This window comes from Tursiops truncatus, chromosome 10 (assembly GCF_011762595.2).
Source record: "Tursiops truncatus isolate mTurTru1 chromosome 10, mTurTru1.mat.Y, whole genome shotgun sequence".
Lineage (NCBI taxonomy): Eukaryota > Metazoa > Chordata > Mammalia > Artiodactyla > Delphinidae > Tursiops > Tursiops truncatus.
In genome coordinates this window covers 32,446,662-32,463,793 of record NC_047043.1, presented here as the reverse complement: position 1 = coordinate 32,463,793, position 17,132 = coordinate 32,446,662, and the positions used below count along the sequence as shown (strand labels likewise).

General features: G+C 54.3%; 1 protein-coding gene across 1 annotated transcript; it reads right to left on the bottom strand.

The window, feature by feature from the left end:
* Positions 1 to 12,416: 12,416 nt before the first annotated feature.
* LOC141279731 (uncharacterized protein C6orf132-like) lies at positions 12,417 to 17,109 on the bottom strand. The gene is made up of 2 exons (XM_073810722.1): positions 14,903 to 17,109; positions 12,417 to 14,271 (listed from the first exon to the last, which is right to left on the bottom strand). Exons 1-2 carry the CDS (start codon positions 17,107 to 17,109, stop codon positions 14,154 to 14,156), a joined length of 2,325 nt encoding a protein of 774 aa, XP_073666823.1. The 3' UTR covers positions 12,417 to 14,153.
* Positions 17,110 to 17,132: the final 23 nt, after the last annotated feature.

Genomic DNA, 17,132 nt, shown 5'->3' with positions numbered 1-17,132 from the left:
TAACTGGCTTGCTTCTTTGTTTTTAGATTTCTTTATATATTCTGGATACAAGAACTTTGTCAGACGTGTGGTTTGCAAATACTTTCTCTACAAGCTGGTCTTTTCATTATCTTCACAGGGATCTTTTGCAGAGCAATAGTTTCTAATTTTGATGAAATCCAATTTATTTTTTCTTTTATGGACTGTGTTTTTGGGTTGAGCCCTACGTCCTGCAGATCTTTCTCTGTATTTTTTCTAATATTTTTATAGATGTATGTTTTATGTTTTAGGCCTTGATCTAGTTTGAGTAATTTTTTTTTAAGGTTTTTGGGGTTTTTTTGTTTGTTTGGTTTGGTTTGGTTTTATTTTGGCCAAGCTGCTTGAGGGATCTTAGTTCCCTGACTAGGGATCAAACCCGGGCCCCTGCAGTGGAAGCATGGAGTCCAGGACCACCAGGGAATTCCCTTGAGTAAATTTTTTTATAAGGTTGGGGTTTAGGTTGAGTTCACTATTTTGCCTGAGGATGTCCAATTGATCCAGCACCCTTGATCAAAAGTTACCCTTCTTCCATTGAACGATGTTAGTACCTTTGTCAAAAATTAGGTTTCTGTATGGGGGGCATATTTATGTGGGTTGATTAAGACTTTCTTCTTTTAACATAATCACCATATCAATATCACACTTAACAAATGAACAGTGATTTTATAACATCCCCTAGTATCCAGTTCATATTCGGATTTTTCCAGTTGTCTCAAAGATGTTTTTATTTTATTTTTTAATAATTGGCTGGTTTGAATCAGGATCAAAATAAGATCCACACATTGCACTGGGTTTTCACATCTCCTAAGTGTACAGCAGTCCCTCCCAGCTCCGGCCTGGGGATGAGGATGCCCCTTTCCTTTGTTTCTAACCACGAGGCAGTTAAAAGGTGATGAGTGCAGTTAACTGAAACACCAGTAACGAAGTGGCCTGGCTTTGGGGGCCGGGGGCTGGGGTGGGGGACAAGTGTAAAAGGAACTGGCTTTCCTGGGCTTTGTTTTTGTGGAATCCTGAAGTCACTCAACTTAGAGGCATGTGGTTCAATAAAACAGGACTTGGTGACATTGGTACTTATGGCCCAACCACAACCTACCAGCTGTGAGATCTAGGGCAAATCCCTAAGCGTCCAAACCAGTTTCCATAAAATGAGTACTGATGATACCTCATCAGGAGGATTTAATGAGAACGTCTGTACCTGTGCCTTATAAACGACAACGTTATTCCGTTGCCAGACTTCTCTTTTTTCTTTTCTGTTGTCTTTAAAATTATACATAAGCTAATACTAATTGAGAACTTACCCCTTGCCAGTCACTGTTCTAAGTGTCTTACACATATTGATTCATTTAATCCTCATGATTACCTCAATGTTCTTACTGTCCCCACTTGCAGTTGAGGACCTGGAGACCCAGGAGTTCAGAAACACCTCGGTCCGCTTAGCTGCTGAGAAGCAGAGCTGCGGTCCTGCCCCCAGGCATCCTGCTCACGTCCACGCCTTTTACCTTTCACACTCTTGCTTCGAGACCGCATGATTCTGTTCCTCGAAGGCATTGACACTACTGTGTGCAGAGTGGCTTCCACCGCACACCCACACGGTCTCTGGGAAGGGAGCTAGAAACGGAACCAGTTACGGAGAGAGTGATGGTGAGGCTGCTAATCACTGTTATTCATTCCTTGAACAGTTGTGCGTGGTTTATGAATAATGACTCTGTAACAGTGGCTCATCTTCCTATAAGCTCCACCTTTGTCCCCCGACCCCCAGCCCCGCACTAGAACTTGTAGTTCATCCCTACTGCTCTCCACGCAACTTCCAAACTGCCCAACCCGGCTTTCCAGGTCCTCTACCAATTCACTGTTTCTTTTGGATAACTCATATCTTTCCTTCATCTGACAAGTATGGATCTAGTGCCTTCTATGTATGTCAGGAACAGTGCCAAGCTCTAAGGATACCATAGTGAACAAGACAGACATGGCCCCTGCCCCCAGGGAATCCATTCTAGTCGGAAGACACACAAAGAAAACATAGACCAAAATCACCAGACCGTGAAGCGCTAAGAAGGACAGAAACAGAGGTTTTTATGCCTTGAGGGTAGGCGGCATCCTCATCACCACTGCCTCCTGTGCCTTCATTTGTGCGCTTCCTCCCCATCGCCTCCTAAAATCTTGCCTGTCCTTCCAGCCTCTACATCCTCTCTCCAGATGACCTCAATCCCTCCCTTCTTCATTCACTCATTCGACAAATACTTATTGAGCTACTGTGCGCAGGCGCCGAGTCAGACGTTGGGCTGCAGCAGAGGGTAACTAAGCCACTACATTCTCTGACCTTCTGTTCTCTTTGGGGGCCAGACAGCTCACAAACCATAGGCATGTGATGGGTGGTGAATTGGGGGCCTGAAAGAAAAGCCACGGTATATCCAAGCTGGGTAATGTGAGGAAAATTTAATAAAAGGGTCACCTCCAAGGGTGTGGGCCAGGTATACGGGAGCACAGCATAGGTAGCCAGACCTGGGTGAGTGAGAGGGAGGGGAGGGAGCAGTTACTAGAACCTGGAGAGAAGCCGAGGTGAGACCCTTCTGCTAAGAGCTGAGGCTGTGGCCATTGAGGGGCCAGTGGGCGGCAGGGAGAGAGCCAGTCTGGGGATTAATGCCCTGGCCTCCTGCCCCCTCCCACCTTCCGGGATCCTGCCTGTTCTCTGCTGAACGGAAGCCAGAGGGCATGGGGCCTGTCCCTGCAGGCAGAGCGGCCAGCCTCCCAGGGCCCTGCGCAGGGTGGAGAAGTGGTGAGTGGGCGGATCTGGAGGGGCAGGTGAAAGGGGCTGGGTACTGACAGGGTGCCATTTTAGAAAGGGTGGGGAAGGAGAGCTGTTGGAGCAGGGCCCCGCGTGCATCGATGGGACCAGCTGCGTGGAAGAGCATTCCAGGGAGAGGGAAGGGCCAGCACAGGAGCTCTGAGGCAGGGTGTGGGCTCCTCGACCCTGGAGAGCGGTGGGAGAGGGGGCCGGGGAGGAGCAGGGCCCAGTCAGTGCAGAGCCTCCTGGGCCTGAGTCAGGGCTTTAGGTGCTCTTCAGAGAGAGATGGGTAGCCAGGGAGTGACAGCAGTTGACTTAGCTTATCAAAGGGTCATTCGGGCTCCTGGGTGGCATTCTGGCCGGAGGGACACCATTTCTCTTCAGTAATTTTCACGTAGTCTGGCACTTAGCAAACATGATGGAACTGGGGGGAAGTGAGTCTCCTCAGTGAGTTGGAACTGGGGGGAAGTGAGTTTCCTCCTCTCCCCACAGGAGAGCCAACAAGGCCGAGAGTGACGACTCCCTGCAGACTGAGCCCTGTGTCAGTACCAAGGGGAGAGGAGGAAACACAAACACACGGATAACTCCCTCCCCCTGGGGTGTTCGTCAGGGAGACAGATAAACACTGGAACCTGTTTAACACCACTTACCAAGACGGAGGAACCACTGTCAATAGAGGGTCGAGTTGAGGACTTGAGGACTTGAGGGATAAAGGCTGTGCTGAGGTCTGAATGGGGAGTGCTGAGCAATGAAGCTTCTGAAACAGGTGAGTAAGGACAGGGGAGGGCGGAGATGGCTTGAGGGAAGGCGGGAGGGCAGGTGACCCAGCGACTGCCCTAGCACAGCCCCTGAGGCCCCCGTGCCCTCCTGTTGCGGTCTGGTCTTCTCTTGTGAGGCTACTTTGGTGTCAGCGGTCACCAGCCTTCTCCTTTTAAAGATGGTGGAAGCCCCCTCCGTGGTATTGGCCCTCAGATTGAACCCCCGCTGAGCAGGCTGGGTTTTGGAGCGCGTCTGCCGGCTCTGTACCAGGGTTGCCCCAGGAAAGGGGTCATTTGAACTGGTGGGGTCCAGGGCTGAAAGGGGCCCTGGCCCAGCTCCTTTACCCAGGTGAGTTGCTGATGATCTGAGAAACTTTTAAATAGAAGGGCCGGGATCCTCAGAGGCTCTTACAAGTGTTTGCATGGGGACAAGAGGAATGACCCGAGCCTTGTCAGTTATTTGTCATCACGAAAGAGCCCTGGGGCCCCAAATTTTAGTGGTATTTCTTTTGGATTTTGTTAGGCGTTCATTTATGAATTTTCTTCAGCCACTGATAGTGGGGTCTGTCATTCTTTGGTTTTACCCAGGCTCGTACTGAAACAAGTGTCTAATTCTCTGAACATCACCTGACAGTGCCTGGGTACAAGTGGGGAGCAGCTGGCCCGAGGGTAAAGATTTCCCATGGGCACTCTCACTCCTGGAATCAAGTTCAAGGTATTTTTCTTCCTCTTGGAGCAGGGGGCTCACCGTCATCTCCACTTTATTACGGTTTTTTTTTTTCCTACTTTACTAAAAAGTTATTTAATGTTGGGCTTCCCTGGTGGCACAGTGGTTGAGATTCCGCCCACCGATGCAGGGGACACAGGTTCGTGCCCCGGTCCGGGAATATCCCACATGCCGCGGAGCGGCTGGGCCCGTGAGCCATGGCCGCTGAGACTGCACATCTGGAGCCTGTGCTCCACAATGGGAGAGGCCACAACAGTGAGAGGCCCGCGTACCGCAAAAAAAAAAAAAAAAAAGTTATTTAATTTTGACTAGATAATATATGTACACAGTATAACATTTAAAAGACAGAAAAAGATATAAGTAATAACTAAGCATCCCCTCTCTCCCAGACTCTCAGTTCTCCTCCTTGGAGGCCTCCAGTATGTTGATATCAATATTATCTTATGTATTTTCCCAGAAATAGTCTATGCATTAAACACAGATGCCCGTATATACTTTCTTCCCTTTTTATATAATGGTAGATACTATCCATGCTTTTTATTTCCCACTTCTCAGAGTATATTTGGTGATACTTCCATGCTATAATAAGAAGCTGCTTCTGTTTTATGGCTGCATCGTGTCCCATCGTATGGCTTTACTGTAGCTTATTTATTTAACCTGCTCCTGGTGGATGGACACTTAGGTAGTGTCCAGCCTTCTGTTCTTTCAAGTGTCGATGCGATGAGTGACTTTGTGCCTCTGTGATTTCACTGCACGTGCCTACTAACTGGACAGATGTGCAAGCAGGTGTGCCTTCCACAGCCTCTTTCCACCCCCATGCTCAGACATCTCTGACCACCTTCACCAAAGCCTGCTCCCTAGTAGTCATCACGCTGGGAGTCCTTCAAAGTAAAAGCAGCTGAGGGACCAGGCTCTAAAGCCAGATTACAGGGTTTCTCAACCTCAGGACTACTGACATTTTGGGCTGGCTTTGCTTGTTGTAGGACGTTTGGTAGTAATTGTGACCTCCACCTGCTAAATGCCCTTAGGAGCCTCCCAGGTCTGACAAAAAAATGTCTCCAGACATTGCCAAAGGTCCCCACCCCCATAAGAACCACTGAGTTAAAATTAGGCACCAGGGCTGTGTGTTCAGGCACCAGTGAGAGGCCTGTGGAAAAGAATTGGGAATAGTAGAGATTATTTTTCCCTCTCAAATCAGAATATATCTTCTTCAACTGTTTCCTTTGTTTAATTTCTTCACGGCTAGACCACAGGAATGTTCTAGAAGACAGTGTGTGTAACACTTCAGAGCTTGCATAGGAATCCTGGCTGTGCAGCTTGCTAGCTCTGTGACCTTGGGCAAGTTACTTAGCCTTTCCCTCTGTTTTCTCATCCATAAACTGGGGATAATAAAAATACCTACATCCTGGGTTGTTGGGAGGGTTCCTTGAAATTATATGCATGAATGCTCGGAACAGTGCCTGGTGCAGAACAAGTTGTGGCAGGAGGGGTTCCCGGGAGACTGAGATTTGTGTGCAGGACGTGTCTGGGGAGAGCCTTCAGGACGCACACCTGCGGGGTAAGGAGGGGAGGCGGCGGGACAGAGTGAGAAGCTGGGCCGCACTGGGGAGCCCTGGAGCTATGAGGCATCTTCAGAGCTGTCCTGAGTTGGAAGGAGGGACCGTCGGCGGATGTGGGCCACCCCCAGGGAGCAGGCGTGACTTTGGGTGAGCTGGCTGTCTCATGGAAAGAGCAGCTGCATGGGGCGGGGGATGAATTGGGAGATTGGGATTGACATGTATACACTAATATGTATAAAATGGACAACTAATAAGAACCTGCTGTGTAAAAAAATAAAATTCAAAAAAAAAGCAGTTGCATGCAAAGGACGGTCCAGGAAAGGACCCAGGTGAGCGCAGTCAGCCGCTGCGGGAGCCACACCTTCAGTCCTGAAAAGGGAGGGGTGTCAGGGCAGCGTCCACGGTGTGAGCGCTCATTGGCCAGTATTGTGAGGCTAGATTCCAATAGAAGCAATAGTGCTTCTACACTGCGGACACCAGGAGCGACAGCCAGCCTAGCAGCACCCCGTGCCTCCTCTCAGTACCCTGCTTAGCCCACCCTGCTCGCTCCTCTTACTGCCCTCGCAGGAGAGGGGCTCATAGCCACCCCAGCCACCGTGCCCTTGAGGCAGAGGGCAGAACAGCCCGTGCTGGTTGGCTCTTCCCCTTTCTCCAGCTCTGTGGCCTAGGCCAAATCGCTTGGCCTGTCGGGAATGTAGCTTCTTCACTGGTACCTGGATGCTGCCTGCCCAGAGCGGGGTGGGGTGATTAAATGGGATACTGCACAGCAGCAGTTCTCAAAGTTCGGTCCTTGAGTCATCAGGACTGGCAGCCGCATCTGGGGACTTGTTAGAAATGTGAGTTCTGAGGACCCACTGCGAACTCACTGAATCAGGAGCTCTGGGAACGAGGCCCAGGGATCTGTGTTTTCAAAAAAGTCCTCCAGTGTTTCTGATGCACGCTCTATTCTGAGAAATACTGGCAGGCGGGGCAGCACTTAGCTCCGCGCCAGGATCCTAAGGGGACCCCTGTCAACCTCAGTAGAATCTGAACCTGAACTCCACCTCCTGGGCTTGAGGTCAGGCACCTGTGAGTAGAGTGCCACCTGCTGGTTACAACCTGTCTCGCGTGCACACACGAGATTCACACAAGGGATTCAGGCTAGACCCATGGGGCAAGGACAGCAGTGCTCGACACCAAGGCAAGTGACACAGACGTCCTTTCCTCACTCTCCTCCACTCTCCCTGGAGAAATCAGGTTAAAGTGAATGTCAAGGGCAGATTTAAATGGCCAAGAGGTCACCAAAGATATCAGCAGTGTGTGTGTTTGTGTCAGCAATAACAGGTACCCTTTCCCAAGGGTTTGAGTGTCAGACACTGTAGGAGAAACAGGCAAACAGACAGCAGCCCCCCTTCCTCTGCACGCTTGTGCATGCGCTCCCTCTGGGGTCACAGCGCTCAGGGCAGCCTTGATGACCTGGTCACAGGCCAGCAAGGAGGGCCAACCACAGTGCTGAGCCAACAAACGGTGTGTCCCATGTGGTCACCTGCTCTGTTTGACCACCCGGCTCCCGTGGGTGAGAGAGCTTTGAATTCTCCTGCCTTATATTCCAGTTACATGTGTGTGTGTGTGTGTGTGTGTGTGTGTGTGTGTGTGTGTGTGTGTGTCTCCTGCACTTGACTGTGAGCCTCTTGCCTGGCTCCTGGCCTTGCACTGGGTGCCCCCCACCTCACTGAACTGTGGGATTTAATTGATAGAGGTTTGTGCTACCTCAGATATTTGGAACAAATTCTGGAAAGTTTTGAGCCAAAGGGCAGGAAGATCACAGATAGGGTAGGAAAGAGAGAGACAGAGAAAGGAAGCAGGAGACTACCAAACCCTCTCTGAGTGGCTCAGGAAACAAATGACAGTGACAAGAAGTGGCAGGAGATCGACCGCTGCTGTGAGGAAATCTTAAAGGAGACCGGAGGCTCAGTCTGGAGAAGACAAGATTGAAGAAATACAGTTTTCAGGAATGAGAAGGGAGCATCCTGCAGTTCGGGTGCCAGTGGCATCCCACCCCTGAGAGCAGCACTGAACGCGTGCTCCCACACTAAAGTGGGAGAAATTAAAAACAGCAAGTCGACTGGGTCCCCACTCCGTGCGTAGATCCCTCCTAGGCCCTGAGAACCCTGTGCAGGGAGCTCGCTGTTTAACAACAACAACAAAAACCCCAGGGACTTCCCTGGTGGCGCAGTGGTTAAGAATCCACCTGCCAATGCAGGGGACACGGGTTCGAGCCCTGGTCCGGGAAGATCCCACATGCCGCAGAGCAACTCAGCCCGTGCACCACAACTACTGAGCCTGAGCCTGTGCTGTAGAGCCCGTGAGCCACAACTACTGAGCCCGTGTGCCACAACTACTGAGGCCTGAGTGCCTAGAGCCCGTGCTGCGCAACAAGAGAAGCCACTGCAATGAGAAGCCAGCACACCACAACGGAGTAGCCCCCGCTCTCCAAAACTAGAGAAAGCCTGTGGGCAGCAACAAAGACCCAATGCAGCCAAAAAAAATTAATTAATTAATTTAAAAAACCCCTAGAACCATAAGGCTTTCTCCTGAGGGAGGGCTCTCCAGGTGGGCGGGACAGTGAACAGGCTGGTCCTAACTGGCTTCTGCCACCCTGGCCCCCAGCGGTGCTGTTCCTTCTCGTTGTGTGATCCACATTTGACAGAAACATTTCCAGTGGCCCCAGTAACACAGGAACAGGCTGGAGAGCCCAAGCAGGGTGCTGAGGATGGAAGGAGATCAGAAGAGGAGCAAATGTGGAGTGCAGGTCGCTGGGCTGTCTGGCACTGGCAGCTCCGGGAGGCACAGGGGGAAGTGGACCTGACCTGATGATACGAGGGCTGCCCGAGGCCCCCACGCCTAGTCCTATAAGGACCAGATGGGCCGCACCTGGTACCATCACTGCGCAGCTCCTTGTGTCTCCCCTTATTATCTTTTTTTGGCTGCACTGAATGGCTTACGGGATCTTAGTTCCCTGACCAGGGATTGAATCCGGGTCTACGCCAGTGATAGCGCCGAGTCCAAACCACTGGACCTCCAGGGAAGTCCCTCGTGTCTCCCCTTAGAGGACATCGAGTCTCAGCCCATCAGGCAGGAGCCTCTTCAAGGCATCTTGACGCCTTTATGATGAAATGCAAGAGGCCCATCCCTAAAACCGTAACTCTGTGTCACACAGGAACCTCAGCATTAGATCAGGTCACACACCTCTAGAAACAAGAGGGTTATGTGGTCACGCGTCCAAGGGAGACATGGCCTTTGCCCTCAAGGAACTTAAATAGTGCGTGACAGCATTTGATTAAATACTAACAGGTGGTCATTCAGCAAACACATATTAGTACCTGCTGGTGCCAGAAGCAGCTCTAGAGGCTGGGGATACTGTGATGAATAAGACAGGCAGCCCATGAGTTGTGGCGCATACAAGCTGCTGAGGGAGGGAGATGTGGAGCAAGTAACACCACGCGAGGGGGACTGGGGGCCTTCAACAGGAGCTGATGTGGCAGAGGGGGTGAGGGATGTCCGGCTGCGCCTGAAGGATGAGAAAGAGCCAGCCGCAGTAAGTGGCTGCAGCTGTGTGGAGGAGGGAGGGTCTCCAAGCAGCTCAGGGCTGGGGTGGGCTTCCCGCAGGAGCTGATTTATGTTGGGCTTGAAGAGCGAGTCAGCCTTGAGGAAGCAGAGCGGGCAGAGGAGTGAGGCCATCAGTCTGGCTGCTCTGGCCTCAGGATCCTGTGAGAGGGAAGTAAGGGGAGAGGCGAGGCTGAATCTGAGTGGCTGGCAGGGATCCACGTGGAAATGGCCGGGAGGGCACTTTCAAGTTAGAAATGGGGAGCTCAGGTACAGGTGAGACGGGGGTGAAACTCAAGTCTCCTGAAAAGGAAACTATGGAGAAGGAAGACTGGGCGGAGAAAGGGAGCCAGGCTGGAGGACAGGAGACATCAGAGCACGTTCTGTAGAAGCTCAGAGAATGGTTCTCAAGGAGGGGAGGGGGGGGGTGGCTCTTCTGTGCCAAGTGTTAGTGAAGCTCCTAGAGCGCTGAGAATTGGGCAGGGAGCACAGGATCCAGGTCAGAGGGAGCACTCGCAACGCGTTGCCCTGGTCACCGCCCCTCTCCCAGAAGCTTACCGTTTCTCACCTTCCTGGCCAAAAACATCCCCCAAGGCCCCAACAGCGGGTCTGCAGCAGCCGGCCATCCCTGTGCCGTCAGAGGGAAGAAGCCCACCTCCTCTGCCTGGAATCAGTGGCCGCCCATCCTGGGCAACTGACTCATGGTGCAAAGCCAGCATCGCCTTCGAGCTGCAGAGATGAAAGCGGCCACAGCCACTGAGGGTAGGCAGGTGGTGGGTGAGCAGGCAGGGGCAGGCCCGCCTGACATCTGAGCACTTAGGAAGCTCCTCCCTTACGCCTCCCAGGTGGAAGGCACCTCTCCCATGCAGCTTCCTGCAGGAGTGGGAGGAAGCCTCTCTGTTTCAATGAAGCCCAGCCCTGGAGAAAGCTGTGCTCCTTTTGGGAGAAGAGGACCCTTCAAGTATTGCTGACTGCAGGCCCCAGGACCTGCCCCCGCTGCTGCTTTGGGCTGGGCCTCAGAGAGGGGTTCTAGCCACTGGAGCTTGGGCCACATCCAGGGAGCAGTGAGGACGCTCCAGAAACCAAGGTGCAACCAACTTGATCCAGGAATACCTGTGCCACCTACACCCATTAACTTTTTGTATTAGCTTTTCCCTCCTCAGGCCTTCCTGCAGCCCTGCCCTGATAGAAAGGTATAAAGTTCAGGGGTGGTGTGATTGGGAGAGGAATGAATGGGTGGGAATGGATACAGCTAGAAGGGAGGCAGCTGTGAGGAAGCAGAGTTTGGAGTCAGGTGGGCTATTCTGAGCAATTCACCTTTCTTCCTGGAGCCTTAAATTTTCTCATCAGCAACATGGAATTGAGTATCACAAGGCCAGCACATTTCAGAGGACTGTTGTGAGCAAACGAGGGAAGGAACGAACTTTCCAAACTGTCAAAATTAAGCGTTGGTGGTTACCATGACCACCGTTGCATCAGGAGTGCTCAGTGTGAAGTCCACGGAGCCCAGTTTGGGGGGGGGGGTCTGTGGAGTGCCTGAAATAATGTGTAAAAATGCATGTGGGGTATCTTTCTGGGGTGAGGATCCATAGCTCTCGTCAGCTTTTTTTTTTTTTTTTTTTTTGCAGTACACGGGCCTCTCACTGTTGTGGCCTCTCCCGTTGCGGAGCACAGGTTCCGGACGCGCAGGCTCAGCGGCCATGGCTCACGGGCCTAGCTGCTCCGCGGCACGTGGGATCTTCCTGGACCAGGGCACGAACCCATGTCCCCTGCATCGGCAGGCAGACTCTCAACCACTGCGCCACCAGGGAAGGCCTCCCCATCACTTTTGAGATGAGTTAGCCAAGACCCAAGGTCACACAGCTTGTCAGAGGCAAGGCCAGATGTGGGACCCTGATGCCCCAACCCTCCGCTCCCGCTGCCCCTTCCTTGTCAGGCGAGGGGAAAGAAGAGTTAGGAGGGAACAGGGGTAGGGCTGGGGGCGGAGGAGCAGCCAGAGGCAGGGCCCCTGTCCTCACTGTTACCAGATGAGGGCCTCGCAGTACAGGGCAGGGGACGCTGAGAGACAGAACAGGGAGCCCCAGGATGGGAGAGGGAGGCCCCTCCTGGAAGCACAAGTTGCTGAATAAGTGAGTAGTCCTCCCAGCCTCCCTTTCCCAACAACCCCCCACAAAAGGCTCAGACACAGGAAACACAAGGAACACACTCTCTCCCTCACACTGTCTTGAGATGACCTCTGGTTCTCAGTTTCCTCTTCTGGGAAATTTAAAGATGCCACGTCAAAGCTTTACGGAAAACCGTGAAGGGCCACATGCAAACGTGAGGTAGTCATCACCCAAAGATGCAGTTTCCTGAGCGACTCCTGAGTACCAGACACGTGCTGGCTGCTCGGCCTAAATCGGCATAAACATCACCCCTTCAAGAGGCCTCCCCTGACCAGCCAGTCAAAGTAAATCCACCTCTCTCCCACCCTCTAGTTATTCTCATAGTGTCTGTTCCTTCCCTTCCTACCACTCATTATAATAGAGGCTGTTTCTGTGCGTTCCTTCCATCCTCTCTCCTCCACGAGACTACTGTCTTGCCATGGGCAGGAGGCGTGTCAGTGTGTTGACGGCTGTGTATCCGTGCTAAGCACAGTGCCTGCCATCTAGTAGTCACTCAAATCCTTGTTAAATGAACGCATGACTGTCTCTAGTCTTCACAACAGCCTTATGAGGTAGGTTATCATGCTCACTGTACAGAAGAAGAAACTGAGGTTCAGAGAGTCAGAGACTTGCTTAAGGGCGCAGTTTGTTATCACCAGACTTCAGCTCTGCTCCTTCCCCTTGAAGGACTTGGAGAATGAGAAGACCTAAGGGTCAGAGAGAGAGTTGGGTCCAGCATAATGGCTCCAGTTCAGCCACCACCCTGTGCTCAGCCTTCCCCCGCTGAGCTCCCCCAACCTCTGATCATATCCCAGTAGCTCCCAGTCATCAATCCATAGCCACAGAGCTGGAGGCCATCCAAACTGGCCTGTTTATTTCCCAAGCCAAGAGCGAATCAGTCCTTCCCTGCCCACCCCAGAGCAAGATACAGTTGGGAATCCACACCCCACCCCTCAAGCCTTAACACAGCAGATAAATTAGTGAACTCTTGTATAAAACACTGTACAGGGAAAATACATACATATATATAGAGCCAGTGCTGGCACTGGGGTGGGGTTCGCTTCTTAGACACAGGTAACCAGACCCTGCCCCATCAGGGTGCCCACCCACCCCTGCACTCTCTTTCCCTGAAGTGGTCATCTGCTATCCCCACACCCCGGTACCCTGGCTGGTTAGCACAAATCGTAGAGGTCCATCATCGTGCCCCCAAAGGGAACTGCTTCCTCGATGCCCCTACCAGCCTGCTCCTCTGAGGTGGGCACCCCCTGCCCCTCCTCCTTACCCAGGTAGCCTTCCTTGGCCTGGCCCCAGGAATTCGGCCCACCAAGACCTGAAGACAGAAGATTGACCAAAGAATATTGTTTCCTGATATGTCTGGTGAGCATATATTATCTAAACCAGGACTTTTTTGAAAGTGGAAGGGGTTCTCACTCACTGGAAAACAGGCATAAACCCAGACTTCCCAGCAAAGTACAAATGGTCACCCTACCGATAGGGCTCCCCTGCTCTGAACTGGCCCAGTCCTGCCACTCTTGACTTTCTAAAACACGTTCCATACTTGCAGCAAACTCCTCTCAGACCTCTATTCCCATCTCTGTCACCTTCTACTCTACAAGGCCTTCTGGCATCTTGGTTACACATTCTAAGGCCTCAGTGATATTGGAGACCTGTAGTATTGGGGTTGGGAGGGGTGGTTGGGAATGATGCCCCTCCAAATCCCATACAGGACCTGGCCAGGTAAGGCCTTTGGTGTCAAGCCCCAGGCTTTCTGGCTCCTTGGGCCCGATCCCCCAAATCATGGCTGCCTGGGTCTGAATAGAAAAGCAAGCCTTAATCCTCTGTCTTCCATCCCAAACCTGCCACGTCTTCTCTCTCTAGGGCTTCCTGTAGCTCAGGGCCAGGGAGAAATGAACCACCAGTACCCCATACCCACCCTTGGTCAATGCAAAGCACTTTGTTCCAGTACCTTCTCTACATGTATGTATGCATATTCCTGCTCAACGTGGCTTCTATGCTAGGAACCCCAGGTGTCGCCTCTGGGAGTGGCAACTGGTGGACTGGTGGAGGCTGAGGAGGTCAACCTGTAGCACCCTGCACCCCCAACCCAGACAGGGCTGGGCCTCAGCCCTTCATGAGGGCCTGACCAGCAATCACAGCCATCCTGATGGGTTCCCTTCTGAGCAAGCGCTCCAGCCCTTGCTTTTAGAACCTGCTCAGTAGGCTTGCTTGGAAAACTGCTTTCAATAAGCCTTGCTAAAGCAAATAGTACCGGACAGTGAAAACTCAGGCTCCAGCTCCTTAAAGGTCCCTCCTCTCCTCCCTTCTTCCTCCTCTCCTCCCACCTTCCCCCTCCCACCCCCATCTGCAGACAGTCCACAGCCACACCAGTGCTTTGGGAAACAGAAGTTCAATGTTACTGGGCCCACTGCTTCACTCATTGTCCCCCTGTCTGTCTTTGGGAAACAGACTCCTCTGTGTCTCAGTGAGGCTACTTAACACCTGCTGCGTCCCTCCCACCCCCACAAAAACAAGTGCCTGGATCCGACCCCTTGGAGAGGAACTAAGAAAACCCTGGGCTCAGGATGGGGCCTTCCGATGGGCCCCCGAGTAGGCATAGGAGATGGGATGGTGGGTCCCAGGCCTCACGGTGAATGTGTTGACGGAGCTTCCATAGTGGGGGTTGCTGTGGGGAGACCTGGTGGGGAGCAGGAGAGAGATGAGGTTAATATCTGGCTAACCAACACCCCTTCCATCTCCCCCAGGGCACAAGAGGAAGGACGTGGCTCAGTGTGATGGAGCTACCCCACAAGCTCAGGGCTCACCATCCCCAGAGTAGGACCCCAGTATTGACTCACCAGACACAGGGCTTCCCTCCTGTCTAGACCCTGATGCCAGAGTACATGCCTCATACCCTTCTGCTCAGAACCCGTCCCTCCTAGCCTGGCTCTGGATGCGTCTCTGTGATGGGAAATCCCAGCACCCAAGGACCACTCAGGTCTCCCCCCACCCCGCGCTGGGGCTCCAGGGAGTGGGAGAGAGGAGAGAGAAGAGGGAGCTGGTGGGGAAAGCAGGAGGAGGGGGAAAGAGAAAACAAAGGAGATAACGGGATATAAGGAAGTAGATAAAGGAAGCGCCAAAGGCGCCCTCTCCAGGCGAAGTGTGCCTCCCTCCCCCTTCTCTCTGCCCTGAGAGCCAGAGGGGAGAAAACCAAATGTCCCAGACTGATGGCCGTGGCCTGGCCAGCTCCCCCGTGGTCCAGGGGAGAGCCTCCCTCTCCCCTGGCTTCCCAGCCCAGGCTTCCGCCATCACCCTGGCCCGCAACTCACCTGCGGGTAGCCGGGGCGCAGCCGCAGTCGCCGCCGCCGGGCGCTTTGTACTTGGCCTCTCCGCGGGGGCCGCCCTCCAGGGGCATATTCCGCGCGTGCAGGCCGGCAGGGGGCGCGCGGCCCGTCGAGTTGACGCGCCGCATCTCCGGGCCTCCGGGCGCTGCGAAGGGCCCTCTGGGATGCGGCCCGAAGCAGCTAGGGGAGGTCGGGCTGCGGCCACTGCCGCCCCGGGGCAGCCTGGGGCTGCGGTGGGTCTCCCCGACGACGTACAGGCGCTTCTTGATAAGCGAACGGCCCCCGCCCGAGAAACGGCCCAGGCCCATGGAGGCCCCGGCGGGGCCCGCACTGGCGGAAAAGCGCGAGGAGCCGCGAGCGGGGCCCGCGTCCGCGAGCTGCCCCAAGTCTGAGAAGTTGTTCTGGGGAGGGGAGCCCCGGCGCCCCAGATACTGCAGGGCGCGGGGCGGGGGCTCAGGGTAATTGCTGAATTCTGGTGGCGGTGGAATGACCTCAAAGTTGAACTCCTCTTCCCTCTTGTGGGAAGGAGAAGGAGGGGAAGAGGAGGACTTGGGCAGCAGGCGGCCCTGGGGGAGGCTGGAGGGCACTGGTCTTTCCCAAGCCACGGGGGCCTGCGGCTCCGTCTTTGTCCAGCTGTACCCGCGGCTGGGCTCCGTGCCCTCTGGGTCTCTGCGGGGCTGGGGCTTCCACTGACTGGGTACCTTGGGCTGTCCTGGCAAGTTTAGCTGGGGGTCCTTCTCAGTCTCCTTGGGTACCTTGGGGACCACTGTGAAGGAGTTGGGCTGGCCGTCGTTGTAGAAGATGGTGTCAGAGCCTGCCCCGGGCTGGCTGTGGCCACGGAGACTCCCTGGCAGGGAGGACTGGCCCAGGGCAGCCCCTCTGGACCTCCCCTTCTGTGCCCTCTGCCTGGCTGCAAGGAGCAGAGCCATCGGGGAGCCCTGCTCCACCACCTGCCCTGTCACTGGATGCCTGAGGAGTTCCTCAGCAGGCTGGGCTGAGGCAGGGGGGTTGGCTGGCAGCCTCCGGGGCTCCTTCACCTCCACAGGCTCCCATGACCCTACCGCCTCTCCTCTGGACAGGGTGGGCGTCACCACGGCCACATCTCTGCTGGAGATGTTCTGGCTGCGATGGGGCTTATAGAGAAACGGCACCTCTTCTCGGCCAGGGGATATCTTTGCGGGGAGGGCTGGAGATGAGAGGGCTCCCTGTGTAGGCTTACTGGTCTCTGAGGAGCGCCCTCCTGCCTCTGGCTTGGAGGGCACTGCAACTTCTTGATGTTCTGGCTTCTCCCACTGTCCAGCTGGGACTAGGTTCTTCTCTGCTATCAGTTGGGATGATGTGGTGGGCAGAGGTGTGGCCTTGAGTGGTGTGGCTGGTCCAGGTGTGGCTGGCTCCGGTGTGGCCTTGGGTGGTGTGGCTGGTCCAGGTGTGGCTGGCTCCGGTGTGGCCTTGGGTGGTGTGGCTGGTCCAGGTGTGGCTGGCTCCAGTGTGGCCTTGGGTGGTGTGGCTGGTCCAGGTGTGGCTGGCTCCGGTGTGGCCCTGGGTGGTGTGGCTGGTCCAGGTGTGGCTGGCTCAGGTGTGGCCCTGGGTGGTATGGCTGGTCCAGGCGTGGCCTTGGACTGGAGTGGTGTGGTTGGCAGAGGGGTGGTGGATAGAGGTGGCAGATTCTTGGCCGCGGGCTTGGAGAATTTGCCATTATCAGCCCTGTTTTCAAAGATTCTTACCCCTTCTAGCTGAGGTTTGGGAGGCAGAGACCCTCTGCTGGGCTTGGCTTCCTTCTCTGCTGATGAGGAAAGCTGGGCCTCCAGCTTATCCCGGATCTGCCGGATGCTAGGAGCTGGTGAGTCTTGGGGGATGTAGTCCAAAGGAGGGAGGGTCAGGCTGGCGGCAGCCTTCCTCTCTGGCTGGCTGCAAGGACTCTCCTCAGGAACACTTGGGAGCGCCTCCTTCTCTGGCAGGCTGGGGCCCTTCTGGCTCTCCTTTCCCTGAGAGGATGCAGTTGGGCCTGGTCTATGACTGGCAAACCGGTCCTCTCTCTTGGAGCCACAGAGATAGGCTGACAGCTCGTTCCGCAGCTTTGCCATCTGGCTGGGATCCCACCAGTCCACGGACTCTGAAGAGGCTGTGTCCTCTGGGCTGGGGGGGTCAAGTTTGGGTTTGGGAGCAGGAGAGCTGGACTTGGGTCTTTTCATAACCCCAGCCGGGGGAGGGGCTG